Source organism: Cloeon dipterum, chromosome 4 (assembly GCF_949628265.1).
Source record: "Cloeon dipterum chromosome 4, ieCloDipt1.1, whole genome shotgun sequence".
In the NCBI taxonomy this organism is placed as follows: Eukaryota; Metazoa; Arthropoda; class Insecta; order Ephemeroptera; family Baetidae; genus Cloeon; species Cloeon dipterum.
The window spans coordinates 9,780,941-9,808,926 of NC_088789.1; the positions used below are offsets into that span (position 1 = coordinate 9,780,941).

At 40.8% G+C, this 27,986-nt stretch overlaps 1 protein-coding gene across 3 annotated transcripts; it reads right to left on the reverse strand.

The window, feature by feature from the left end:
• Window positions 1-27,974, reverse strand: Cht6 (Chitinase 6). 3 transcript variants are annotated; one of them, XM_065487533.1, is made up of 21 exons: window positions 27,744-27,974; window positions 10,616-10,682; window positions 9,120-9,317; window positions 8,805-9,064; window positions 8,620-8,744; window positions 8,433-8,565; window positions 8,192-8,377; window positions 8,015-8,140; window positions 7,513-7,649; window positions 7,225-7,457; window positions 6,728-6,850; window positions 6,306-6,569; window positions 6,051-6,243; window positions 5,835-5,948; window positions 5,540-5,779; window positions 5,008-5,131; window positions 3,613-4,920; window positions 2,764-2,973; window positions 2,159-2,498; window positions 860-1,191; window positions 1-651 (listed from the first exon to the last, which is right to left on the reverse strand). In XM_065487533.1, exons 2-21 carry the CDS (start codon window positions 10,680-10,682, stop codon window positions 454-456), a joined length of 4,911 nt encoding a protein of 1,636 aa, XP_065343605.1. In that variant the 5' UTR covers window positions 27,744-27,974; the 3' UTR covers window positions 1-453. The 3 variants fall into 3 exon arrangements, with proteins under 3 accessions (XP_065343605.1, XP_065343604.1, XP_065343606.1); XM_065487532.1 differs by having other exon boundaries at window positions 3,613-4,932; XM_065487534.1 differs by lacking the exon at window positions 3,613-4,920 and having other exon boundaries at window positions 27,744-27,967.
• Window positions 27,975-27,986: the final 12 nt, after the last annotated feature.

Sequence of the window (27,986 nt, forward strand, 5' to 3'; positions counted from 1 at the left end):
TTTTCATTGTGTTTATTGTCATTTTATTATATACAAGTACAGAGCAATAAGTTTTTACAGCTTATGCAAAATAATTTCCGTTACAATTACAGTGTGGTCAAACACAGCATGGCCTTGAATCAGTTCTACTCTTGTAAAGTAATATGGCTGAAAGTAGAATAGAAATTCTTGCCGTCAAAAGAAATGCATAAATCGCCCTTACCATTTGAATAAATATTTTGATCATAGCATTACTATATAACAAAATTCAAATTTCTTTAACTGTTGTTGTTGTTCAATTTAAAGGGCGGGGAAGACCATACTCCATGCTTAAGGCTCACACTAGACCTAGATAAAATTCCAGTAAAAAATAAATCAAATTCTTACAACGTATAAACTCTCTCGCATTCACCACTTTGCTTGAATCACATGCTATTGTTCATGTGTGTCACCGACACTGTGATTATCGGCGGTTTACTCTTTGCAACCGCCAGACCAGTTGCAGATCCCGCCAATCGGGTCAAAGGCGAGATGCTTCGGACAGGTGTAAATCCAGCCGAGCAGAGCGCCGTTCTCCATTAGGGCGCATGAGATGAATTTTCGACAAGAGAAGGGATGCGCGAAGTTGCCCCTGTCGAGGCACTCAAGACTGCCGTCCTCGTGAATTTTCACCTGCAAAACATAAAGATTTGATAACTGAATCATTTTTATATTTTTTTATATTTTTAGGAAAACAATGAATCAGAAGAGGATATCCTATTACTATGCTGGAAATAAAATAAAACATTTTATCACGCCAGTGATTAGGTGCAATAATTAATTTTAGCAAAAATACCTTCGACCAAAATAATTTTCACTAAGATATTTTTAAAAAATTTACCTTATTGGTGTAGCTTGGCTGGAGCGAGTCAGGTTCGGCGTCATAGTAATCATACGTTGGTTGGTGCTCAACAGGCTCCTGATGCTTGTAGGTGACTGTTTGCGTGAATGGGGCAACTGGGGCAAGACTATGCTGGGACTTGGTGCTTCCTCTGTTAATTTTGGTGAACGGCTTTTGTTCCCTCACTACTTGTTCCTTCACTGCCGCAGATGGCCTCTGCGAGCGTTGCCTGATCTTGACGGGAGCTGCTGTGCTCAGGACTGGAGCAGGGGCTGGCACTGCCTCAGGGTCAGGGAAATCAGCGTCCAAGAGGTCAACGACAGGCTCAGATGCTAAAAAAGAGAAAATGAATTAAAAATTAGTCGTTACAGTAAAGAGGATAAAATTTGAGAAACTGCTAATACATTAAAATTTTGTCCATCCTATTAGGTGTAACTTTCCAGGTAACAGGAACGCGTTTTTACAAGCACATCGGGAAAAGAGTTAGGGTGTCCATTTTCACTATTACTATAAACTTCAAAATTCGTCAAATGTTTCTATCGTTAATAGCTGCAGATGACTGAACTCTCACTGTAAATTTTTCAACTTTCCTTATACGGTTTATGGATTTATTTTACTCCCTTGCGATGACCGATTACAATTAAATTTAAAATTAAAATGGGCTATCTCACAAATTGCTTCATTTGACATTGAAGCGCTGTAGCAATTTTTTATCACTAAAAGACCTAGTACTTCTAGAAAGTCGCGATTATTTAAAAAGGTTGTCAGTCGATAAAAGAATGATGTCTCGCCTTGTATACAAACTAGTTCCAACTGATTACTCTGTAGACGATCTAGAAATAAACTAATTCTTACTTCCCACTCCCTATCACAGATGCTTACTGAAAATTTGTTAACAAATATGAAATTTAAAGCACATTCAATTGATTTTAAATTTTTTAATGCCCCAGCAATGTGTGAACTGTCTGAGGATCTCGGATACATGCAAATTTCAAAGACAGATATATGTTTCACAGTTATCTGCGTTCTAACGTTTTACTTCAATCTCGAATCATCTTCAACCAGCGAATGCAAATTTATTTTAAATATCCACATCTGTCTATGTATAGTTTTTTGCATGCAATGCTAATGACTTATCTTTAAAGTAAGCAGCAATGCACAAAAATCCGAGAAAAATTGTATTTTGTAAATTGTACACCGTGAGATGATCGTTAATAAATATGTTTAATCAAAATTTAAATTATCTTAAAATAATTGTGTTTCTTTTGAGAAAGGGAAAATTAGTGTAATTAATCCTACATGGAGCAGCAGTTGCAAGTTGGGCAAGGGCAGTAACGCGAGTATTGGCCAAATCAAAGTCCTGCGCTGATCCGGCAGAGGGGATCTCTTCAGTCACGATTGGCTCATCGACAGTTTGCTTCGAGTAGTAAAGGGCGGGCGAGGGTTCGGCGACCAGGGCCGACGTCTCACCCACTTCAGCTACCGTACTCTCGGTCTGGACAGGCTCTTCAGTTGTGGTGGTTGTGCTGCTAACTTTCACTCTGCGGAGCAAATTCTGACTACGCCTGGGAGCACTGCTGGTCGACTCCGGGACGCTTGGTAATTGAGACTCTTTACCCTCCGTATTCTCTATAATGTCCTTGGATGGAAAGAATATTAAATTTTAATCGTTTATTTTTTATTGAATTTATGTCATGTTTTTTGACTGAATAATGGAACCGTATATTAATTAAATCAATATTTTTTACCCGTTTATTATACAGAAAACCATAAAATTTGACTATTCTTTGAATGAATAAAAAAATATTTTTTTTTTAAATTTAGATTTCTTACAAATCGATTTTACAGTTTTATTTTTCGATGAAAGAGTTTTAAAATAATTAAATTTTGAGAAAATCAACTACCTTGGTCGTTGGTCTGAATTTGCGTCTGACGACAAACCTCTGACGCGGTGACTTGGTTGTGTAATCGTCGATAGTTTCCAGAACGGGACTGCTAGCAAAGGAAGGCGATTCGGTGGTTCTCGATCGAGACCGAGAGTTTTGGAAAGGTCTACGATTGACGCTGGTTAAGGGTCGGGAGGTAGATCTGCTGGGAACCGAAACGGCTGGAGCCTAAATAAAAAAAGATTTCAATTAGGGCGATTTAATATCGGCTTTTGAGAAAGAGTGTATTCCATTTAAAATACCATCAAAATTAATCAGGCAACAGAAATTTTAAATAAATATTTAGAGAGTTTAATTATGTAAGCTTTTAGATTTGAATTTAACGATATTATCCATTACAAACTGGTACACATGATCCTGCACAAAATCACATGCCAGATTTATTTTGAATGAATAGTAGATTCCAACACCCTGGCAGTAGAAAAAAGAACAATTCATTTTAAATCAAGATTTAAAATAAAATTATCAAATAGAACATTTTATCATGCTATCTCATTCCAGTCACATGTGGTTTATAGGTTGTCCGTTATTTTGGGTCCGTTGTCCGTGTTTTGGTGTTTTTGTGCGTCCAAGTCGTTCGATCTCATCATCAAGTGTGTCGCGGTCAGTGATAATTTTGGTTCGCCTCCTCCACAGGTGGCCGTCTTCACCGCCGCAGTGTGGCATGCAGAGTTATTTTTGGCGTTAGAGGACAAGAGGACAGAGAGAAGAGGAGGAGCAGAGTTTTTGTTTGTGATTTTACCACCGCATCGATCCCCAGCCAAAGGGTTACGCGAGCGTTTCGGGGGGAAAGTGAACGAGTTCTACCTCGTCATTGAGGGTGCCGATTACGTTCTCTTCTTCGACAGAGGCGTCTGGGCCGGTTTGAGAGCTGGACAGCAGGAAAAACTCTTCTGGATTATTAACTTCGTACGGGTCGTATTGCGATTTGACAGGAGTGGCCGCGGTCGAAGAGGGCCTGCCTCTAATTAGAACAACGGTTTTGCGTCTGGGCGTGCTGGACACCTCAGGCGCTAATTCCTCGCTGGTTACCAGTGGGAGAGCAGTAGTTGGCACGTAGGTTTCGGCAGTGAACTCTTCAGAGTAGATGGTGGCAGGGCTAGAAGGGGTTGTGCTCGAGACAGTTGGTCGGCGTCTTCTTTCAATTCGGCTGACAGGTCTCTTGGAAGAATTACTGACCGCGGTTGGTTCGGTCGTGAAGGGGTTCCTCCTCCTAGCTGCAATAGGTATTGGTCTGGCAGTGCTGCTGGGTTCGGCACTCTCAGTGTTTACCACCGAGGGTCTTGTCCTGCTGCGGGGAACAAACTTTGGTCTCTCTTTGCTAACATTCGTATCATCATTATTTGTTTCTTCAGAGGAAGCGTACGTTGTGCGGCCCCTGTTTAATTTGAAAGTCCTCTTTTTCTCAGTTGTGGAGTCCAAGATGCTTTCTGTGGTAGAGGTGGTCGACGAGTAGTTGAAGCGGTGGTGCTGGCGAATGAAACTCCTCCTGGTCACCTGCTCTTCCTTGACCTCTGGCTCTTCCGTTGGCTTTTCAGCCTTTAATGGTCGTTTTCTGACTAGCTGTTTGCGGAAAGTTGATTTTTCCTCCTTTTGTCTGATGAGTGGCCGCTTGAACCTTATGGTGGTGCCTTTGATGGCACTTGTCGGCGCTTCTGTGGTGGTTGTCGTCGTTGTAGTGGTTGAGGTGGTTGTGGGCAAGTCAGTTACTACCTCCTCTTCCTCCTTGGTTGACGGAGCCATGGTGGTGGTCGATTTGGGCAGCAAGATAAACTGCTTCCTGTTGATAATGATTTTGGTCCTGCCCGTGACTAGCGACTCCGTGATTGAGGTAACCACACTCGTAACAGTGCTAGTGGAGGCAGCGCTGAAGGTGGTGGGCTCCTCTGTAGGCTGCTCGGTGGTGGTTTGCTCGAGGGTGGTGGGAGCCGAGGTAGTGGAAGTTGTGCTTGGGGCAGCCTCAACGGCTGGCTGTGCGTTCACCACGAAAATCCTCGAACTTTCGGTTGTGGTGGTGGTAACGGGTTTTGTCAGTAAAAAGCCAGAAGGAGTGAAGGTGGAGGGTTCTTCAGTGGGGGTGGCGGTTTCTTGGGAAAGCTCAGTGGTTGTGGCCTCCTGTGGAGGGAGCTGTTCATCAGTCGCATTATCTACCTGATCATCTACTATTTGTCTCCGCAGCGAATTGCCATCTTTGAATCCTACCTTTGTCACTTCATCGCTGCCTTCAAACTCAAGAGGAGTCTTGCCTTCTTCCTCGATCTCTTCTTCGAGCACTGGAGCCGCAGTGGTGGTGCTTCTAGTGCGGCTCAGGGAGGCATACAGTTTCCTGTAATCAGCAGCTTGTTATACTACTCTACCACCTTCACCCAGACATCGCCTATTGGATGAGCAGGGGGAAATTTAATGTTAAAAATACTAAGTGAAGCTTTGAATTGTCTACCATACTTGATAAAAACCAAAAAAGTTTTTGCGTTCACTCCAGCAAAAACTTAAATATACTGAGAGCAATGTTGCTGCTGCATGCAATACTAGCTTAATTTAAGTTTTGAAAATCTCCACATTTTACCAAAAAATATTACATAAAAGCGCAAAATATAATATCAAAAGGTGCAATATAGGTTGATATCTAATTTTTTCCCGTAACTTCTATGTTACTGCGCCAAAAATGAATCAATTGATCAAATAAGCTTGCTACCGTACAATGCTCAGGGTTAATTCATTTAAATACACAAACCTCTTGGGTGCCTCTTCCTGTATCGGTTGACGTTTCACTTCCTTTTCAACTGGTTCTTCTTCAACCTCCTCCTCAACGGGTGCAACAGTCGATGGCCTGGCTCTGCTAATGTTGGTGTACTTCGGATTGTATGGCTTTCTAGATCTCTGTGTGCTAACTTCTGGGGCAGACTGCTCACTTTCTTCACGCTCTTCAATTTCCTCTTCTTCTTCATCATCGTCATCCACAGAAGGACGAGGTCTATAAAAATAGTTCCAACTATTGATTTCGTTGGCAATTTAAAAACAAAATTTACCTAGCTTTCCTAATTTCCGTGTACTTAGGCTTTTCCTTTGTCAAGCCTCGGACCTCCTCGAGATCTTCCAATCCTTGATTTTGGGGGCCTCTGCTTTGGTTCAAGCTGCTGGACCTGTTGTAACAAACCAACAAAAAAAGTAGCTGCCTGTTGTATGAATCTGGGAAACCGGTATTGCAGTGATGCTGCGCAGGTTGCATAGCTATCAAGTCATACCTTGGTGTTTCTTCGCGGCTGGGGATTTCCTTCTCTACTAAAACTGATCCACCACTTCCACTCTGAGGGCGGGGTCTGCTTCCTAAAACCCTGTCATACAGAGATTTGGGGATGTTAGGAACTACAGCCGGCTGCTTGTTTTCTTCTTTATTTCCATTTCCACCAAACTGCTTTTCCAGTTGCTCGACACCGCCTAAATTTGAAGGAATTTTAATATGCTTTTTCTCTGCTTTTTTCTGTAAATTTAGATGCTACCTAGTTTCTTAATCAGTGCTACCAGATCCTTGATTGCTTGAGGATCATATTCTTCTTCATCATACTCATACTCTTCTTCATCAGGGGCGGCAGTAGTTGTTGTGGTGGTTGTGGTCGTGGTAGTGGTGGTTGGCTTGTAAATAGGGGATTTTTGAGACGTTGATGGCGCGGCTGTGGTGGTAGTGGTAGTTGTCGACTTTGACTGCTTGCAGATCACGTTACGCGCGTAATCGCACGAATCAGCGATTTTGTTGAAAAGTAGTCCTGAATATTATAATTTAACAAATTAAAATTGATTTTAAATGTAAGGTCACGTAGATAATGTGACAAGCGTGAACATGTAATATTAAATGGCTTCAATACAGTCATGGTGCATATATGTCTATAGTGAAAGTAATCAAACGATTAATATGTATGCATACCTGAAGGGCATGTGAACTGATGGGCCACAATTCCCAGCTGGGAAGGTCCACTGTCCAAGCACCAGAAGTACTTTTTACAATCCCTGGGATGTGGGAAGAAACCTTCATCCTTGCAGACAAAATCTAGCATCGAGAAAAAACGATTACAATATGGGCTTATACTTTTATCATGTGAAATTATTGTTATTGTTATTGATGAGATTCAAAATAATGTGCATTAAAAATTATAATTAATTACATAACGTTAAATTATTATCATCATAATGAGGGAGTATTAAAAACAAAAAATAAGTGAGCATTATACTTTTAGAATAAATTCTGAAAGACTACTGCGGCGCATCAAAATTTGCGGCACTTTGCAAGTAGCTCCAGTAGTGAAATTTTAAAGAATGGCATAAGAGAACGTAAAGTCCATTTTTTGCGCGTCTATGTAGAATACTGCTTTTTCCCCAAAATCTTTAAACTGTTGAATAGACTGAAATTTGTCAAGTGCTCACCACTGCCTGGGTCAGGGGTAGTTGGCGGTTCAGGTGTGCTCAAAAGCTCGGCACTGGGAGGAACAGGCGTTGTCGAAAGCTTTGGCGCCTCTGTGGACGTGGTGGTCAATGGCCTGGGTCTCTTTGCTCCGCTCCTGGCAGGCAAAGTGGTCGACTGCGGGCGATTTTGTCTACGCGGGATCAGTCCCGCGCTCGAAGGCTTGCTTTTCTTGGGCGTATCGCTCGTGCTCGGCCTGCAAACGACGCAAACGTGAGATCCGTGAGTGAGATAGCACCGCGAAGACTTACTTTGAAGACTCGAGGAGAGCCTGCTTAGCAGCCTCGATCAGCGGGTAGGGCCGGTCGTGGCATTTTCCGCGGAAATCGTCGTTGTCGATGGACCAGAACATGACTCCTCCGAGGCCCTGGGCGGCTACGTAACGAGCCTGAACAAAGGCGTTACTTATGTTAATCCAGAGCCACTTTCGTTCCCACGCCACCCGCGATTAATAGATTTCTCTCGCACGCGCTGGCGGCGGAGTAAACTCGGGATCACGATCGCCGCGCGGCCACTTGTGTGACGCCGGGCGGGCTTGCCAAAATAAACAAAGAGACGAGTGAAATGGTCTAAATAGGAAGTCTTTTCTCAATCGAATCAACGCGCTATTCTCGTCGGATCATGAAGAATAATCTGCATCACTGCAGGGCTCTCGAGAGTTTCACTTTCAGTCCCCAAATTCCCGACCATAAAATTGCGTTGCCAGAAATCGTGCATGAGAAAATTGGTTCTAGATTTTTATACTGTCCATACCTTGGTTTTGACAATATCTACGTCGTCGAAGCCCACCCACTGATTTCCCTTGTAAGCATAGGGGCCGACGTCTGTTGGGTTCGGAGACTCGACAGTCCAGCCGTCCTTCTTGATGCTCTCGCAAATCTAAAAGCATCACGTTAATGTACAGGATTTAAAAATTAACCAATACCTTACTTCATAGTATGCAAGGTAGCCCTTTTCCCTCGTTGCGTCACCTTGTTCTCCAGGCCCGTCAGCGGCAGAGCCGACTTCGTTTGCCAACGGGTTGAAAAGTGTGTATGATCTGCCGTAGGTCGGAATTCCAAGCACTAGTTTTGAAGGCTCAGCACCCGATTTGATGTAGTGTTTGATCGTGATGTCCTATTATTTGAAGAATTTTTTAAAAAGAAATTCAACGTAAAAGATTTTAACTCACGATAGATAGCTGAGCATCGAAATTGTATTCGTTGTCGGGGTCGCCACCACCAAAAAGAGGAGCGTGGTGATTTACGACCGGTTCGTAAGCAGAGTGGTAGTCGTAGCTCAAAAGGTTGAAGAAATCCAGATTTCTAAAGTGAATGTATGATTAGAACTGGAAAAATTGAGAGAAAATAAAGTCAAACCTATTGAGAGAAGGAATATCATAGCCCTTGTCAATGTATTCAATGCCAGCTGGCACGGCCATGGTGAGTAGAAGCCTTTCGCGTCCAGTTTTGCTGGATTCCCTCTCGAATTCAGCTCTTAATTCCTAGTGAAGTAAAAAATTGAATTGTAAATATTTAAAAAAAAAAACAATGAGATTCGGCACCTCAACAAGAGAAGCGTAATTTTCTCTGTCCTTTGGTTTGCCGCCATCCCTGAATGCAGGATATTCCCAATCCAAATCGAGACCATCAAAGTGGTTGGTCCTGAGGAACCGCACGACATTCTTGACGAATTCCTGCCTCCTTTCAGGGTCGGCCACCAAGGGTGAAAATCTCGTCGAACCTTCATTCCAACCGCCAATGGCGAGCAGAGTCTTGAGCTGCTTGTTGTAGCTCTTCAGTCCATTGAATTTAGCATATCCACCTGAACACGATCACTTCAATATTTTTTCCTTGAATACACGTGATTGGCTAATTACCTTGTTCAATATCTTGGTACTTGTCGAAAGGTCTGAGGCTATTTTCTTTGGTTAGACCGCCGAAGGCGTAGATGAGGTGAGTGCAGAGGTAGGGGTTGATGTTCTGTGGGGAGAATTTCGCTGTGCCCGGCCGATACACTGACCAGTTTGTGTAGTAGCAAACCACCCTTTGGTTTTCGCCAGCGACATTTGAAATGCCTGAAATCGATATTTTTGTTAATTGGCTTGCGCAACACCGAGACAAAAAAATAAGCGAAAGCAGAGCGAGTTTTGTAATTTCCGCCCTACGACCATTTTGGATAATGATGCGTGACGTCCATGAATGAAATTAAAAAGCAAAGAAAACAAAACAGCCTCCCACACTGCATTGAAAAATTGCTTAACGACCTGTGCAGGCGTTCCGCTTTGAGAATTAAAAATTAACAATGGAGAGTTAGCAGAAAAAATAGATGCATGATGCACCCACGTAATATTTTCTTTGTATTCAAATCAAGATGTGTGGATTTTGAAACACGATTGAGATTGTTTTGATATGTCAGGCAATTAATACTACGTGCGACTCTGCCATCACTATTTATGGATTTGATTTAAAGTAGGTTAACATGAAATCTGAGCCCTAAAAACGTCTTGAATGCCTGCATTTTTAGAAATTGTAGCATTATGGGAATAAAAATATCAGTACAATGTTTGGAAAATTTGTAACTGTGATATTCAAATAGAGCAGTTGTTGCGTTACGCCAGATTCTAATTTCCAATTAATGCTTGCAGGTATTGTTTGCAAGAGAAAGGCTAGTGTGTACAATAATTAGTACGAGTTCAATTACTCCCCGTGAGCCATTAACATACAAGCCTGATCCAATTATGGCCCGACGAATTTTCCATTACCAATTCATGTCCACAGCAATCTAATCGCGAAACTCTCCAGCACAATTTTTACGACTACAATTTTCACTCGCGGCAGAAGCATAAATCACGTGCGCGAGACGCGTCCGAGCGGAATCAAGAGTATAAAAGCAAAAGAGAAATTGACGCGTGAATCATTTTCGTTCGCGGCGCCGCTTGAATTCATACGTGTATTATTATAATAGTCAAAGGTCCATTTCTCTAAACAGCACCTAACATGCAGTGGGTGGGTTCTCGCGTGTCGATCTGTTGTGGCATTCCATCCGAAGAGAAATCCAAACCGACGTATTAGATTTGGGAGGAAGAAGATTTAATGCTTTTGCTTAATTTCGATTGTGGAGACTTTAATGAATGAGAATCGCTTTCTTCAACGGAGGAATAGACTTGCACGCCTTTTCATGATTTGAGAACCAAATTAATGCAATTTCGTTGTACGAGAGAACGAATCTGACCGTTTAAAAAAGGAAATTTCTCCTTCGCCGTCAATGTAAAATGAGATTAACTCTTAGTGAAAATTCCAACTAATGAATAACCTAGTTTTATGTTAGTAAAATGATTATAAGAGCTTTATTGAAAATTAAAGGAACACCTACCTGCGGCGACTAGTGAGACAGTGAGCAAAATAAAAGGGCCCAGGCCTTGCTTAGGCCACAGCCTCATCTGCAACAGACAAAAATGCAAAATGAACAAAAAAACCCGTGACAATCACACATGAATAGCACAATGAAGGGAAACCAGGTACATTCACAGGCCCGATACAAAGTGCAACCGACAAAAAACCACTCGGTGAGAAGGTGCGCTCGCGAGTTTACACAATTAAGCAGCAAGTGGTTGAAGAGTGTCCGCGATTCCAAACAGGGAAGTCCATTATTAAAGAAGAAAGTTCAAACCGGCATCTCACAATTATTAGTACTGCTGCTTGCGAAGATTGCGTAAGCTGCAGAAAAGTCGGCTGGCTCATACGCAATTGAAGTGTTTGTGTTTTAACAGCAATTAAGAGGCTGCAGCCTCTTTTCCCAACTAACAGACGCGTATCGGTGCGCGCGAGCAAGGCCCCTTCAGCTGAAACCTATTTGCCGCTTGGCATTTAATTTCGGGCCAGTCAAGCTTGTAAATCAGCGGAACGTGCAGTGCACTTCAAAATGCATGAGTGGTCGGCTGGGGAATCCGCATAGATGTATGTGCACACGCTGCGGGGATTTCATCTGATGAGAGTGAGACGTGAAGCACAATTTCTGATTGGCTTTCCTCATGCGGTTATTTTTTGCCAGTGCGTTTGTGTTTGGTCTGAACATTGTGTTTTGGATAATTGAAAGTTTCCAGACGTCATAGTTCCTTTATAATGATATGCTGTAGAGGATAGATCATGCCATTTACTGATCCATGTTCGCTATTAATAAATATCAAGCACACCTTAGAAGAGAAAACTTGACCGTTATTTTGCAATCAGAAATTTTCTTTGCCATTATGAACTTGAATTTGTTCATATCTTAAAAAATACTGCTAATTTAAACGCTAAAATTGACTTTGAATTATACAAATTAACGATGCTGAAGATCTGTTTCTACTCGCCCACCTGCTGTTGCTGATTTTTTTGTTATTTATTTATTTTAATTGATACGAATTTAGATCTGTGTCAGGCACGAGATCAAACGTCATAGCGGATGGCAATAAAAAATTAAGAAACGACTGGTTATATGCTTACATATAAGAGAAGCACTGAAATTAATATTAGACCCGAATGCGGGCTGTTACGTAATGTGTATGCTAATTTTTTATTACGTGTCTGCAGCAACGGCAAATTAAGAGGAAAAAAGGACCAGTCGCGGAATGTGGCGGGCTATGTTCTCACCGAGTGATCCATTTCTCGAGCTTTTAAACTTTCACTACCGGCTGCAGGCCGCAAAACTAATGCCAGCCAATATGTGAATGTTAAATAATTCTTCGTGGGTCAAATGTGCTTGATACGTTCGAGTGATTTACGCCCGGACAGGCTCTTCCCAAAGTGTGGGAACTCTTGCAAGAAGTTACTAATGACCAATTGAGTGGCCAGCCGAGCGGAATGAACTCAGCAAGTTGACTAAACTTCGTGAGAAGTCGGAAAAATTCACACGTTAATTTTAGATCGGTGCTGTAATTAGAAGCAGACGCTAACGAGCTAACGTAACTTTTTTGCATCTCGAAATTAGCATATTGAAACTAGTTTTGACATATTCTTTTCGTAATATTTCTTACTTATGGGGGACTCACACTTTCCGCTCACTCACACTTCTCGTTTTTTGATGGGAAGAATCATTGTAATGCCCTATCCTAGCGAGAAGTGTGAGTGTTGGGCGAAAAGTGTGAGTCCCCCATATCAATAGAGGATAATATTTAAAAAAAACATTTTAGCTCTTGCAATCAGGGTAAATAATATTTAATTTTCTTCGAGCCCAAAAACGATATTTTTAATCAATCTGGATTTAATATGGAAATTAAATTTTAAGTTTTACAGCTATATATTATATAGTCATGACAAAACCAATTTATGTTCCATTGCATTTTGCCGTATTAAAATTCTATCTGAATGCCCCCCACTTCATGTTTTACATCTGACCGGAACAAAGAAAAGCCAATTTAAGTGCAGTGCATGAAAGTGATTGGTGTCCCTTAAGTGGCTACAAAGCAAATCCGATCAGGAAAGTCTTTTTCAAACTGCTATTGTGCTGGCCGAAAGTATAACGACAAATTTTACGATCCCTTTGATCAAACTGTTTTAACTGAGGAGGAAAATGCGAAGGCAGACCAGAAGATAATCGGCTAAATTACGGCGTACACAAGCACTTGTTCAACCTTGAAGCCAACTTGATCGCATTCCATAGCAAGTAGTGTTATTTAAAACTTATACATACTGGTCCATCCTGAACACTCCGCGAGAGAGGTGTTGGCTGAAGTGAAAATTTAATGCACTTTATATATGTGTTTAATGAAAATAATTATATCAAGAAATACAACCCGCAGGCAGTTGGCACTCATCTGCTTTTCTTACAATCTCCACTGAGCTTTTTCTTTTCGAGACGGACGATGAAGCAGTTTCTACTCTTACCGCGAGAGAGAAATTCAAATAAGAAAGAAAAGAGACCAACAAGCACCGTAAATATGTACGGAGAAGGTCGAGTGAGATCTTTTGCTCACTTAAAAACATCAATTTGCTTTTGTTGTACAAATAACAGAGGAAACTTAAGGTCTTGAATCCAGCACATTGCGTGTTGGCCGCATATTTCAGACAGTTTAATTTTATGCAAACTACCCGACATAAAAATTCATTGCCACATATTTTTAGAAACTTGCACATCACGCGGAGAGTGGCCAACGCATCCTAATTCCCATAAGTAAAGCGCAGAAAGCAAAATAAATCCATTCATGCTGCTCAAGACCTTGAAATTTCGCCCTTTCTCGTGATATTTTAGTCATGATCCACAAGCATTCTTGGTCACGATCCCTCATCTGATAGGAATGTGATCGCTGATGCATATTCAGGAGTGCCGACCTTCGACAAGGGCGGATTAAGTATGATGAAGCTCCAGTGAGTTTTAAAACAACACTGAATGTGATTGATGAAAAGGAATGAAAGGCGTTTGGTTCCGAGAGAAAGAAATTCACTTTCGACTGGTCCTCTCAGAAAAAGATTTATTTTTGGGTCACTCCTTGCAGATTGACCTGTGACCTTATCTGCGGTTCATCACACGCGTATTAGAAACTTTCTCGTCAAAAGTGACAGCTTTACTGCCACGTCATTGGATAAATTTTATTTCAGATTTATGCGCCTAAACGGTAGTCAATTTATGAAAAGCCAATCCCAATCTTCATTTGATTGTACATATCGATAAAATTAAATTTAACATTATAGAAATTAGATTTTACTCGACGGTAAAAGCTTACAAGTTTAGCGAACCATTCTATCTTTATTTGAAATCGTCATAAAATACCTTGTAAAATTAGCTTAAATCTTTTTTATTCAATTATAAAATTGATACGATTTGAGAATATTTTCCAACATCTATAACTGATTCCTTGGAAATAAAGAGCATTTTTGAAGAATTGAGAGAGTGATAAAATTTCTAACTTTTATGCCGCACAGTTGCAATTGTTTCAAAATTATATGGTATTGCTTTATCTATTCTCTATTCCATCATTTTACGTAACACATCAAACCAGTTCAATTCTAGCAGAAAGATGAAGGATTATTAGCCTGTTCGATTAGGGCCGCCATGCATAACGAGCTCTTCTCTCCTCCTCACCGTGCATCAAATTAGATATTCTAATGTAAAGGATGCGCCGTGATGCGTGCAATATACAAGTATATTATTTTAGACATTTTGCTTTTAAGTGCGCAACACAAAACAAATTTTGCATCAATCAGAGAAATATGTGATGCACGCGTCCGTTTCTATTTATTGTGTTGCAAAACGGTTCTTCTATTCAGTGCGTTGTTTATTGCGTTTTGGATGGGCGCATAAACAACGCTTCATTTCTGTTGCAGGGCACGCCGCAATTTATATCCCAAATTATAGTCTTCAGTTCCGTAACTACCAACTCATTAGACCCACCAGGTCGTAGCTAGAAGAGCTTCTTATGACTTTACAAGCTATTATTTGATAATGCATAGCTTTCTATCGGACTGAGGCAACACTTAGGCTGATAGGAAACTTGTCCGCTAGTGCAAAAATGAAAAATGAAATCGAGCGAGCCAAATCAACTTCCTCTGGCGAGAAATGTACTGCAAATGCCAGCAAAACTTGTTAAAAGGATCATTATCAGCAAATTTACAAGTTGTTTAGTCTGGAATAGATGGTAAATTTGGATAATTTTCTAGCTATAAAATTTTATATTATAATAGCCGAACAATTAAAAGCAATAATAAATCAATTCCTTTACCAAGAAAATTTTGTGCACGATAATGTTTCTTTTGTTGCAAGATTTATTTAAATATAGAAACTTTCCATAATGATTAATTGTACTGCGCCTCGTAGTGATATTGCGATTATTAATTGGCAAGTGTATTACCGTGGGGAAATTTCTTGAATAATGAATGGTTGAGCAAACGCTTGCAAACATCAAATGATCAGCCAGTCCAAAATTCGGCAGCACCAGGACCACCACAAGATGGAAAGAAAGTGTTGCGCAACCGTTTGGGGTCACGCGTTTAGAAAAGCGAATAAAAATGTCATCTGGGATTCCGAGGCAAAATGTTACGCTATTAGCCTACGGGGCAAAATCACGCAGAGAAAGTAGTAGTGTGTTTTGTTCTGGGGCCGGCGCGAGCACTTGTCCCGACCGGCGTGGGTCTCGGGCTTTACTTTCTCCGTACGTATACGCACTTGTCTCGCAGCCGGACCGGCAGGGTTGGGCGTTACGTCACCTCCGAGACCTGAGCAATGATCGCCCCGAGGTGGAAGACCGCGGAAAATGATATTGCGCGCGCGTTACGTCACTTTTTTATGTTTCTCAGGTTGCCATATACGTGCGCTGAAACTTGATTTTATTCTGTTGAATCATTTGCAGGTTGTAGCCTTGCAAGGGAGCTTCTTCAATTGTTGCAGGATGCGAGGAAATGTGCATACCACTGTTGAAACGTCGGCGAAACTCGCCGAGGTATTTGTGCCAAAACACCTCTATTTAAATATGTATTTGACACACATATTCATGAATGGAATTATATGCTACATTTTTTTAGTCACATCAACGTAGCTCAGTGTTGCATAATTTTTGCCGAGACAGGTTTTTACATTTTTCATATACTGATGGTATTATCTATTCATATAAACTCCACGGTGGGAGAAATGTTCTCTTTGCACATGAATGGCTAAATTAAAATTAAAGGCCTGAACGCGCATCTTTTTCACAGCAACAACAACCAAAGCGAGTAAAACAAGCGTGCAATCAGCCCGCGTTTAACATTTGCGACGGCGGTAAATTGCTTCGATTAGCATATAAGAGTGGAATGTGCACGAAACAGCCAACTCGTGGGATGACGTGAAGATGCTCTTACTTCATAATTTGATTTGCATGTCGGTACCTCGGAGATTGCAATTAACGCACCCAAACATTAGCGTTGTTCCTTTTAGCACAGTCACTCTTCTCATAAATTATTGCGAGTGAGATGATCTTTGTTCCTGTGCGCTTTGTAAATTGATGTACGCACTCGTCGCTCGAAATTTCTGTGTGTGATTTATGCATGGTAAATTCGCAGCTACACTTTCCCTAGCTCTGTAACGAAACAAATTTTCATGAAGCGCATCTGTTTTCAAGTCAAGGTTGACTAGCTGTGTTCGAGTCACGTTTAAATTCCAGGATTGAGATTTGCACGACTCATTCCAGGGCAAATAACATTTGGAGCATCAAATCGAAAATTGAGCCACAAGTTGATGTCGATGAAGATAAAAAATGATCCTGATTTGGATCGCATATTAATGGTAATACGCAGAAGCGTTTTTATGTCTCAAGGCTGACTACTGGCGACGCCAACTGTAATTACCCTTCCTTGAATTTATAATGTGTATGCAACAAAAAAATATGGCCGATCAGATAAGACCGTATACGCGTAAATATTTCAAGCAGAACAAACAAGACTGTTTAAAATTTACAAGCCATCGATTAAACGATGCTTTGCATACAATATAAAAGCGGGAAAAGTTCCCATACATGCAATTTTCGCATCAAACTGTTTTCGCAAGTGATCGTGAAGGCTTGAGCAACGCAACATGCCAATTTTCACCTGCTGTGGAGTGAGTGCGTATAAATAAACTATAGAGGAGAATCAAGTTAATAGCCATCCACAGAGCAGATCGGTAACACACACACACACACACACACACACACACACACACACACACACACACACACACACACACACACACACACACACACACACACACACACACACAAACTCAGGTCATGCCAATAAAGAGTGATGAAAGTTGAAAACCGCAGCAGTACCAACAACAACACAGTTCGCTCCTCCGCACAATAATCTAATAGCCACTGCACGAGGTGCGATCGGCTAATGAGACCACGATGCGTCCGTTGCAGTTAAAACGGCGTGGTTGGTGCGTCTCTACATTCGTTTCCTCACTTCTCGCAGCCGTAATTACTTTATTAGCATGCAAATGAATAGGGCTGCTGTTACAAAACATGCACACGTACACGAAATTGGCTTGTGCGGCCTGCTTCCGCGTAATTACAGCGATTCGATTGACCCGGCTGACCGATATAATCTTCACTTCGCACGTACGATTGCGCTCGCACAAAATCGAGAGTGCAGCAGCTTTGTATTTTATGCAGGAATGTGAAAGGGGGTTCCTGTGTGTGCCAGTGCGCGAAAAGAGTTGTCTCTGAAAGTGCAATTCATGCATCAGAACTGATTGAAGATCGAGTGGATGTTAAAATAAATTAAACCACGGAAGTAGCTGATTTACAATTAATTTCGTTTCTGCAAGTCAACAAGATAAAAAAACAATCTAGACATCAGATTACACTTCAGAGCGTTCTTTAAATTACGCAACATGTGAAATAAAATCGATATTAATACATGCATCGCTTTCGTAAATTAAGAGTCGTCTCATAAGAGAGAGTGACTAGAATAGTTTCAACGAAAGAGGAAAGTTTTGAAGTCCGCTTGCCATAATCCACAGAAATTATGAAATGGTTGAATTCAAATCACTCATCATGCCAATTATGGGATGTGCAGCTCACCATATTTGTCCATCTCACGCTGAATTTGCTTCGCCATTCAAAATTATAATCCAAGCATGATAATAGGCGTCTAGTTCTAGGCATTATTTACATAATTCGCAACAATCATCTCGTCTAGAAATCTTTAGGCAAATAATAATTTCATCACATGTAGAAGTGTAGAGGCAGACTGGCACGCGCGCAATTGAATTGCAAATAATAGCCTGTTTCTGTTTATGGACCAAGCATCTTTGTCTGCAAGACACGCAGTCTTTGCATTTGCACAATACGCACCGCTACCTTGGTGCGGCGGGCGAAAAGCCAAATGTCCAGCGGATATGGCAAGTAGCAATTAAGAGTTATGTCAGCTAATACGCGCTCCCTGCAGCATCTCGCCGCTTAGCTAACAGTTTTTATTTGTGTGACTCGTGTGACTTAACATTTTGCCGGCGGTGCGTCAAAAATATAGCAGCGATGGTAATTAATTGCACACACACGCCACTTTCTCCGATAACCTTTAGGCCAAAACGCGCATTTTAGCTTCCTCGCCACGGTCTAAATGAATAACTTTTAACATTGTGGTGATTAATGCGAATGCTAGGCGAGAATTTCAGCTGTGGGAGCGGAGGAGAATTAATAATTGCTAGATGGGGAAAGAAAGACGTAAAATTTCCGCTGATTCTACTAGAAAGGTGACAGGTAAGTGAAAATCTCATTTGCCTCTGAAGATGTCATATTTTATTTGAATTTCAAAATTCAATACCCACTATAACATCATGAAGAGGACCAGTCTTGTTTCTTTCAAAGCCATAATTCATTTTTTGAAACCTATAAAAATTTGTTCTGATCAGGAAGTAATCATTGACATTAATTTCACGCCAAGTTGTATTCTTTTTTAATTCTTTGATGGTTCTACTACATTTTTTCAAACACATAATATGAGAAATGAAAGTTAACTTCTGGCATTTTTATTTGCTGAAAAAAACTACCTGGATGCAACAGCATCGATGAAACTCTCTGTTTAATGAAAGAAAGACATAAATAATAAGATGATTCCAAATTTTTTCGCCGAAGTTTACTAAATTAACCCAAATTGTTCAATTTACGAATACTAAATCACAAAAAATGGAGCTTTGTATTGCCTTCTAATGAGAACAAATCAACTCAATAATAGGCGATAACCCAAGATTAAAATATATCTTTAAATTGAAGGCTTTTGAAAACCCTGTGCCTTCATTTTTCAGGTTCAATATTAGAGTTTAATCATTTCTACGTGTCACTCATGTAATTGCATTAAGAATATTGTGCTCAACTTAAAATTATAATGATCGATTATCACGATTTCTGTCCCAACTCAATAAATCATTGAGCACGCATCAAGCCAGGGAAAGGGGTCCTCTCCAAGGAATAATTACACAATAATGACATTCAACGCAGCACAGTGTTCGCCTTTTCCACTCGTCCTTTCTTTCACGACTGATTTGGGAGCCTCTCTAAACTGGCCCACTCGTGAGGATTGTGACCCAAAACATGCTTTCGGTTTTTATTTCGAATTATGATAACGAACCACTTTCGATGGCTGCTATTTTCCATATCTAAAACAATCATCACGCACTTGGCGCGCGCCTCCACGGTCTGATAAGCACTTAAAATGCCTGGAAAGGAAGGCGTGTCCATCAGGTGAACGAGCGGTATTGTTGAAAAGTGTGATGAAGACAGCGAGACCTTTGCCAAGCTTATTATTCCCTCATCACGTCCACGCATACGCTTGGTTAGATATTATTTTCTTATTTTATTTGAATGTCAATATCAAGAGCAAGGTACTGAACAAGAACTGATTTGAACAATTCCTTGCGTTTAGAGTGATTATCACAGGAATTAAGGTAAAATTTGCGTGATCAGAACTTTGCAATTCGCATCATGAGTTGCTTCTAGTAGAATTTTGAGTTTTAAATAAAAATTGAACAGTAGGAAAGCTTATCGATTGAGCATCTGTTCTAGACTAACGTAGAGATGGCAAAATAATTTAATTTCACTTAACGACGAAGTTAAGTGAGAAAGGCAAGAAGTGAAATCCGAATTAGAATATCTATCATTGCTAGAGTGTGAGAGAATTCTTGCTGGAAATGCATCTCATGAACATTCTGAGCAGTTTCCCTCTTGACTAAGCACACAAACGAGAGAGCAGCGAAAAAAGCCCACGAAATTGTTATGAAAAAGTGCACGGAGCGGTGGAGTTGAATTCAGGTGTGCGCGGTGCGAAGGAAGGGAGTATTTCACAGGTCGCGCGCGGCGCTATTTACGTGTTTGCCTTCTGCTGCTCTCAGTTAGCGCACCTGAGCGCGCTTGATTTCGACCTGAATGCGATATTGTCAGTGAAAGTCACCACGAGAGCAGTGAATTTAATACTTGAGTAAGTGTAGCACTCGAGCAGTGATACACCTTGAGGAATGTGATCGGCAAAAGGTGGTTCTGGGGCTTCAGCAGGAACTGCGAGAGAGAGAGAGAGAGAGAGAGATCCTGGATGCATGCCTTGCCTAGGAGAAAATCCGAATTTTCAACGAGAAAATGACCCATTCGATGGTAATCATAGACGAAAATAATCTGTCATGCGCAGACCTCGAATCGAGATACAGATGTTAAGGAGAAATATTTATTTTCATATACTTTCTCAAGTTCCATAATATATGTAACTGCAAGCGACGGACCCCCAACAGTTGGCGCAATGATTGTAACGGATTTAGTAAATTGAAATTTAATTTAGCCGACGAGGCAGTTGGACGGAACGAAATCTGCAGGTGTTTGCCATTACGGCAAAGCAGGGACAACATTCGAAATCATTGCAAAATGACAACAAATTTGGCCCGAATTTCCACCGCAAGGATATCAATTATACATCACAATGACTCGTGTTTTCCTGAGTTCTGAGATTAATTTGTTTGCGTCTGATTGCTCTCAGGTGAGCTCGTGAGCAATCTAATTACAGATATCCAGTTGCTGTTCCAGTGCAAGGCCGTTGATGAAAGTAAAAAGAATATTCGCGAGCGTCCAGAAAGGCATGTTTGCGGCCACGTGACTCAAGAGAGGAGCGCCGGCTGAGAGTTCACTTGAGCAGCAAACAATGGTGCTGAGAGCGCTCCAGCGGTGTGGGCTGCTTTGTGTTTCAGACGCCAAGCACAAGACGAATCTGGACCAGATTAGTGGATTCCGGCTCCTGAGATTTTGAGCAACTGGAGCGTTGTATTGCTTAATCAGGCAGATTGCCGCTGCATTCCTCTTCAGCTCCAATCGTCGTAATTAAAATCACTCTCGAAAGTGAATTTCTAAATTGATATATTTATCTTCTAGCGTACTTGACGTAAATTTAATTGCATTCCTCTGTGCAACATAATTGCAAACGTTTAAAAAGCCGAGGGAGTGCAACCTCTCACATTTTTGTTTTTGCAGCTAGCTGTTAAAGCTCAGCGAGCGTGATATTACCTCGTTTCGATTGTTTGCCAAGGTACATCGATCAATACTTCATTATACTATAAATAATATTAGCGACAACTTTCGCTCACGGGTTATGGAAACAACATCAGAGAGGTCCGGGCACGCATGCAAGAATTCAGCTTTTACTTTTGCTCGATATTCTCTCTCCTTTTCTTTGTCTCTGACACAGGGCAGTGACATTCAATTCGCACCACAAGTGGAGATAAATAATTCTGTCCAGCTCTCGCACGGAGTTGGCAGCCTGGCCAATCGTGCGCCCCACATCGCCACTCAACCACTTTTGCTGCAATATTTATGCGGCTTGCAATAATGCGCACACTAAGCACCGAGCACCGCCAAGAGCGTGTACTTTATTTTTTCAGAGATCGATAAAATAAGATAAAACGTAATACACGAGAGACCGAACGTCACGCACGGTCAAGCCATCGAGCACTTCCTGCGGTAAGTGCATTGCAGACTCGGTTCTGCATTAGCCGGAGTGCATCCTCCATTGGCTTAATTGGAAGCAAATTGGCGGGTCCGCGGGTAGCGAGAGGAAGAAAACATCGTTACGAACGACCGCAAATAAAATAATAATTGCGCCTCGGCATCAAATGCTTTGTTTGTTGGCCGCAAAAAGTTGCTCGCGAGCGCAGAAATTTGGTTTCCCTTTGCTGATTGGCGAAAATGCTCCATGACCTTTAAATTTAGTGCCTGTGGCCACGGCGTTTCGAACTTTTCGTGGAACTGCAGAGTTACATTTTATAGCATTATTCTGCTGAAAACTTTCGAGTAAGCTCGATTGGAGCAAATTTATCACGTCTTTTGCCGTTTGTGCGCACTTTGCTGAATATATCCGTCTGCAAAATTTATGTCATCACGTCATCGCCTGAACCGCAAGCAACATTTTACGCACTCAAAAGACAGCCGCGGGTAAATGATATTCAATTCAGGGCATGACGAAAGTGTTAAATTATTTCTATGCAGTGACTGATTAAATTCCAAAGCGGAGAGGCTGTCCTTGGCGGTTAGCTTCTCCTGATGAATAAAAATTCGGAGATTACTATTCTGCGAGTGCGTCTTTCCTTCTGAATTTCCCACAGGGCCCGAGCAGTGCGTTTGTTTCGACAAGAGAGTTCCATTTCCCGCCGTTTTCACTTTCCTAAATAAATTAACTAACTGTGTGGTTATATCAGGGCCAAGATCTGCATTGTTTGCGGACGTGTGATAATTGCTTTCTGCTTTGGATCGCATACATTTGAATAAGCCCAGAAAAGCAGCAGTCTTTGTGAGGTCCACCGCGAGGAATGCTGCAATCGGTGTTTTCCAGAACGACGCCGCTGCGGTCGTGAGAGAGCAATCAAACTCAAACAAACAACACACGTACATGTAACACACCATATTGATTTTCTTGGATAAATTGGAGAACCAACCGACCGCAACGAAAAACGAGTTTGGAGCTCGTGTGTCCGCAAGAAATGATGCAAATTTTGGTTTGCTTCAAATTTCCTTGTCAACTCAAAAATGATAAGACGTCGCGGGGTTCAGACGGAAATACGAGAAATGTGTGAAACTCTTATTATTTAAGATGCTCATTGTCTGCGGAATCCACAATCTCACGAAGATGAGTAACTCGCTGGTTGACAAATTTATAAAGGCACAATGCAAGATGAAAAAATACGCTAAATTATGGGAACACTTGCGAAATGCAGAACTCTTTAGCGAAATTTATGATGCACGACCCTAATTAAATTCAAAAGATAAAACTGAAACTTTCGCTGTCGCATAATACAAAACAAAAGGAAAAGGAACTCATATCAGTTGTTCCTGTATTACTTCCAGTTTAAATTTCTTAAACTACTAAGGAAATTATAATCAAAGAGCTTAAAGTGTTTCTCTGCCAAATTTGCGTTCACGCCATGGCGCTTCAATTGTCACTTCCTTTTTGAATTGTCGTGATTTCTTTTTCGTGTAAAATGAATAAACATTTCATGTTCACACGTTTACTATTTAAATTACTGTAATAATTATCGCCCTTGGAATCAAAATATTCGTGTTGAGGAAGTGATGGAAATTATTGCTCTTAAGATGCGAATTTTATGATTGTTTTATTGGATAATTGTTTTTTCCACACTAATATTTCGTAGAACAAGCATATTTAATTTCACATCATCGTCAATTTATAATTGTGGGAACCAAAATTTAAATCATTGTTTGATAAAAATTCTATACCAAATGGTGTCCTATTCCAGATAGAGATTTCAACTCCACTGCTAAATTTCATTATCATGTTGACACGCGTGCAAAATATCACCCTGCAGCAGCAAAGCTAATTCCATTACGTAGGCAAGGAGTGGAGCAAGCGTTCCATCATCTAATCTAGCTGCGACACACTAATTTCTCTCGCGCCAACTTTGCATGTGTGCCATGGGACGCTTGAGTGTTACGCAACCTGCCGAAATCGGCATAAAAGCCCCAAGCCATCCCAAGATCCCTGGCGTAAAAACTTTTTCATCCGCCTTGCGCCAAGCCGAGCCTGCTCGCGCATACGCGTTTGTGTCTGTGATTCATTCGATTCATCAAAACACCTGCGTTGAACGAGTCTAAGCAACCGGGGCCTTTTATAGAAAAGAAACTGAAAGTTGTCTTTCCTAGCAGATAATCCGGTGTGTTATGCGATTGATCGGATGCAGACGCATATATTTTGACATAATAGGAAGGGCGACCAACACGCGCGCCTTTTTTTTCTAATTTTGCAACTGAATGTAAAAGTGGATATGTTTTTGTAATAGGAAGCTGCCTTAAACATATACAGTGCCGTCGAATCTATACGTTAGATTCGAACGGAGCTTAACTATTCAGCATCTTACATTAATCAAAGATTTTTGTCTCGAAAAAAATGTAAATTAAATTAGACTCCTCAGAGTTGAAGTCTTAATAAAAGGCTTTTTATTATAATTTTCCTTCACTCAAACCTCAATTTTAAGTAGAGCCTTTTTTAAATATTTCAAAGAGTTAGAACGAAATCATTATAAAATTATTATAAAATTTATGAAAAATTGTGATCATTTTACTTCCATCAATCTTAAAGATTATTTGTGTCACTTTCGTGTTGCAATATCACTGTCACTTTTGCTTAAAGAAGCATCTTTTTCCCAAGTGCAATAGATTGATTTGCAGGGCTCCCTCCCATCTAGCCCTCTTCAGCGTCGCGCTGCAAACACCGGTGATAAATTTTCGTTTTCAAAGACACGAGGGACCATTTCGCCTCTCAATCTTAATTTTCTAACCATTAGATGGAAACACCGTTTTATGTAGATAATGGGCGAGCAAAATAAATTGCCGAGAAAGTTGGTTGGTCCGCGTGTCTTATGTATTGGCGAACGTTCATAATGGTTTGATCTCTGGCAGCCACTTTTGCATAACCCAACGTCAGAGGCGGACCAAACGGTGTCGACTTTTTTCAACAGGGAAGTGACTCTCGACAACCTGCTGGCTGGTTAAATAAAAGATTTATCAGTGTTGCGATTTTAGACTGCCAGCTGGCTGCTGGTGTTCTTTCTAAAGAAAAGAGTACGCTGTGTGGTCAAGACAGAATCAAACTTTCATAGGGCACAGATACGACCGACGTTATCGAATTTATCGCACGGTGACGGCGGTAATTTGAGCATGTGCTACACTGTGTGAACAAGCAGTTAAATTTCACACCACCTGCTCTCCATTGTGTTTAATAGCCAGTCAATTGAGTCCGCATATGATTCTGGCCTTCGAGTGAGTAAATTTTGTTATTCTAATTAATTTGATAACTCTTGAGAAATTTTTCCATAAATATGCAATATTACATTTTACCTACGACTCAACTTCAAAGTTGATATTTAATAATAACTGTTAGGAACAATCGATTTGTTTAATGCTTTTAAGCTTTCATAACAATATTTAATATTTTCAAAGATATAATGAAATTGAAGGAAAATTGGAGTTTAATGTGTATGCAATTATTTGAATGAAATACATTAGCATTTATTTATACATAATTTCTATACTCCGGCACATCTGAATTATGTTTTAGTTTCAATATTATCATACACAAATCTAGATTATGGTGACAATTTTAATTAAGTTCGTTGATGAAATTTAGGAGATGGAAAAAACAATGAATAGGCAGATTCAGTCAGCAAAGCTCAATCATAAAACCGGCCACTGCGGCATACATCCTCTTTAAAGACCTGTGTGCCCTAATTAATTACGCGAACGAGTGACGAACCGCAGAGCGAACGACGTCCTCATTTCTAATTTCAAGGTGCACTCTCGCCAAGTCAGGTCTGGCTAATTAAAGCAGGCTGCAGAACAAAACAGCGTAAAGCCGCCACCGTGCGCGCTTGTATATTTGAAAATCAAATGGCGCTCGGCTTCTCACGAGGCGAATGTGTATTAATACCAGGTGAAATGCGCACTCGCGCGCAGTGAGAGGACAAAAAGCTCAATCTGCATGACAATTAGAATGATAATATACGTGAAGCAGCGTGTGCTCTCACTCTCGCCTTTCTTTCTCCTTCTTTGTTTATACCGTATACACGACCATATATCCAACACACCAAAACGCGCTAGTGAATTTTTGTATAATTCATACCGCACACTGGCCTAATAATCTAGACCTTGGAGTCGCAAGTGTGTGAGCCGAATAATTACACCGGTCATCGCACACTAATTAGGCAGCCAGGTGAAAGGGAACATTGAGACGAGTGTCCTTTTTCCGAATTGGACAGGTTTCAAACATTATCACACACTACCGCTGCATTGGATAAACAGTATTTATTTGTTGCACTTCATTCAACTTAACTTGTTCAGAACATTTTGGCTTAGGCTCAAATTATGTATTACCACTTTATGCTGAACAGGAAATTTAAAATGATGACCCCCAGCAACAAGTTTGGTGATGGATTAATCTATCCCTAAGAGAATATACTTTTGCAAGCTTTTAAGGAAGATTTTTCACTTCAGACTCCTTCGTGCGTGCTTAGCATCAGATTAAGAGCAACACGGAAAGTCAGATAGAATGACTGCACTGGAGTTATTTACTGCGTAACGCTAAATTAAATTAAAAATATGATATGTGAGATCCGTATCACATAAAATGTAGAAAACAAGAGAGGAAACAAAAGTGTGTTATCTATAGGGAATAAATTTCAACTGCCGTGCAGAGAGTGTGTCGAAAATTCTTTGATCACATGTGCAAAATTTCAGGCACTCGCATTCGCGGAAACTGTAGCATGAGAATTAATTTGTCACTTTCCTGGCAGTTGGCTAAACACGAGAGTCGCATTATTTAGCATGGTCCTTTGTTGACATCCCTGACAAGAGCCGAGTGAACGTGTTTCACTCTGCAACTCAGTTCTCGCAAATGACTTTCAAGGACGGATTTGACACAAATCCAATTCACTATAACCAGATCGCGGCTTTGTTTTGAGCAAGGCAGCTCCCCGTTCTCGCGGCGATACGCGGCAATAAATAAAAATGTATATGCAAGTGTGTGTAGTATATTTACTCTCAAATGACTGACACGCGATATTTTACAACTCTCTGCCTTCCTGCTAAAAGCAGAATCCTCCGCATTGACACATTTACCTGGCGCGCCGACGCTCACTTTTAGTAGCAATTTTCTTTTCTGTCTGTGTCTTAATTGATTCTGTCGACGGTTTCACATTCGCATCACCTTGCGGCTTCACATCTCTATTCATGATCGTCGGCAGTTAATCACCCAGATTATCTTCCAGCCATAAAAAGATTGATTACTCTAGTCTAATTGGGGCAGGTCGTACATTTTAATTGCGCCCTTGGTGAATTATTTTTCAAAAGTGATCATAATGAGCAAAAATTCCCAAAACTGCCATTTGTATAAATCGTGAAATAACCATTTTATCCTTCAAAAACCAAGTTTCCCTCTGAGAATCGACACTTTTCCACGAAGCGGTTAAAATCGAGCTTGATCTGGCTTTAATTGCCCTTCGCCGCGAGTGTCGTTAATTGATTTCTCTCAGCGTGAGCAAACTTTTCATCGCTTCCTGCACGACCATATCAGTTGTGATAGCCCATAGGTTTGCAGCAATAAATGAAATAAATTGCGATTGTACTGTGAGAAAAGAAAGTACAAACGCGCACAATCAATGAAGCGAAAAGAATATTCGTGAATTTTCTCACTTAGGACGATTACAAGGACGCAGTTTAAAAGAACAACAAGCCAAATTTATATTTAGAAAATGTGAGTGCTTATTATTACAATTTTTTTTTAATTTGAATGCAAATTAATTTTTGGTGTATTTCAACAAAAATTTGAACTTTCTACGTGCTTATTTACTACAAACACAAATCACATTTGAACAACAATTTTGCTAAACTGCAAAAACTATTCTTAATATTAAATTCACGCTTTTAGTTTAGTTTTAAAAATAAAATTAATATAAGCAAATAAAATAAAAATAATTTAAAATATAAATTATTTAAATAGGCTTTGGGTAATTTCTGCCATGAAAGTCTTACCTTGTCAGGAATTTGGTTTCTATTGTTGGAAGCAGGCGTGTGTAAGTTTCAGGTCGAAGGCGAAGTTCACCTCCTACACATGGGCACTCTGGTCGGAAAGTCTGCTCTGCTCACGCTTGTTCACCGTCTGCTGACTGAATGAGCCGCGGCCGGAGCACGAGTGTGCCTACAACAGCAGAGAAAGTGCTCCTCTGCTCCGCAGCAAATCCAAGGGGGAGTGGTCTGGCAGCGTAGCCGCGAGTC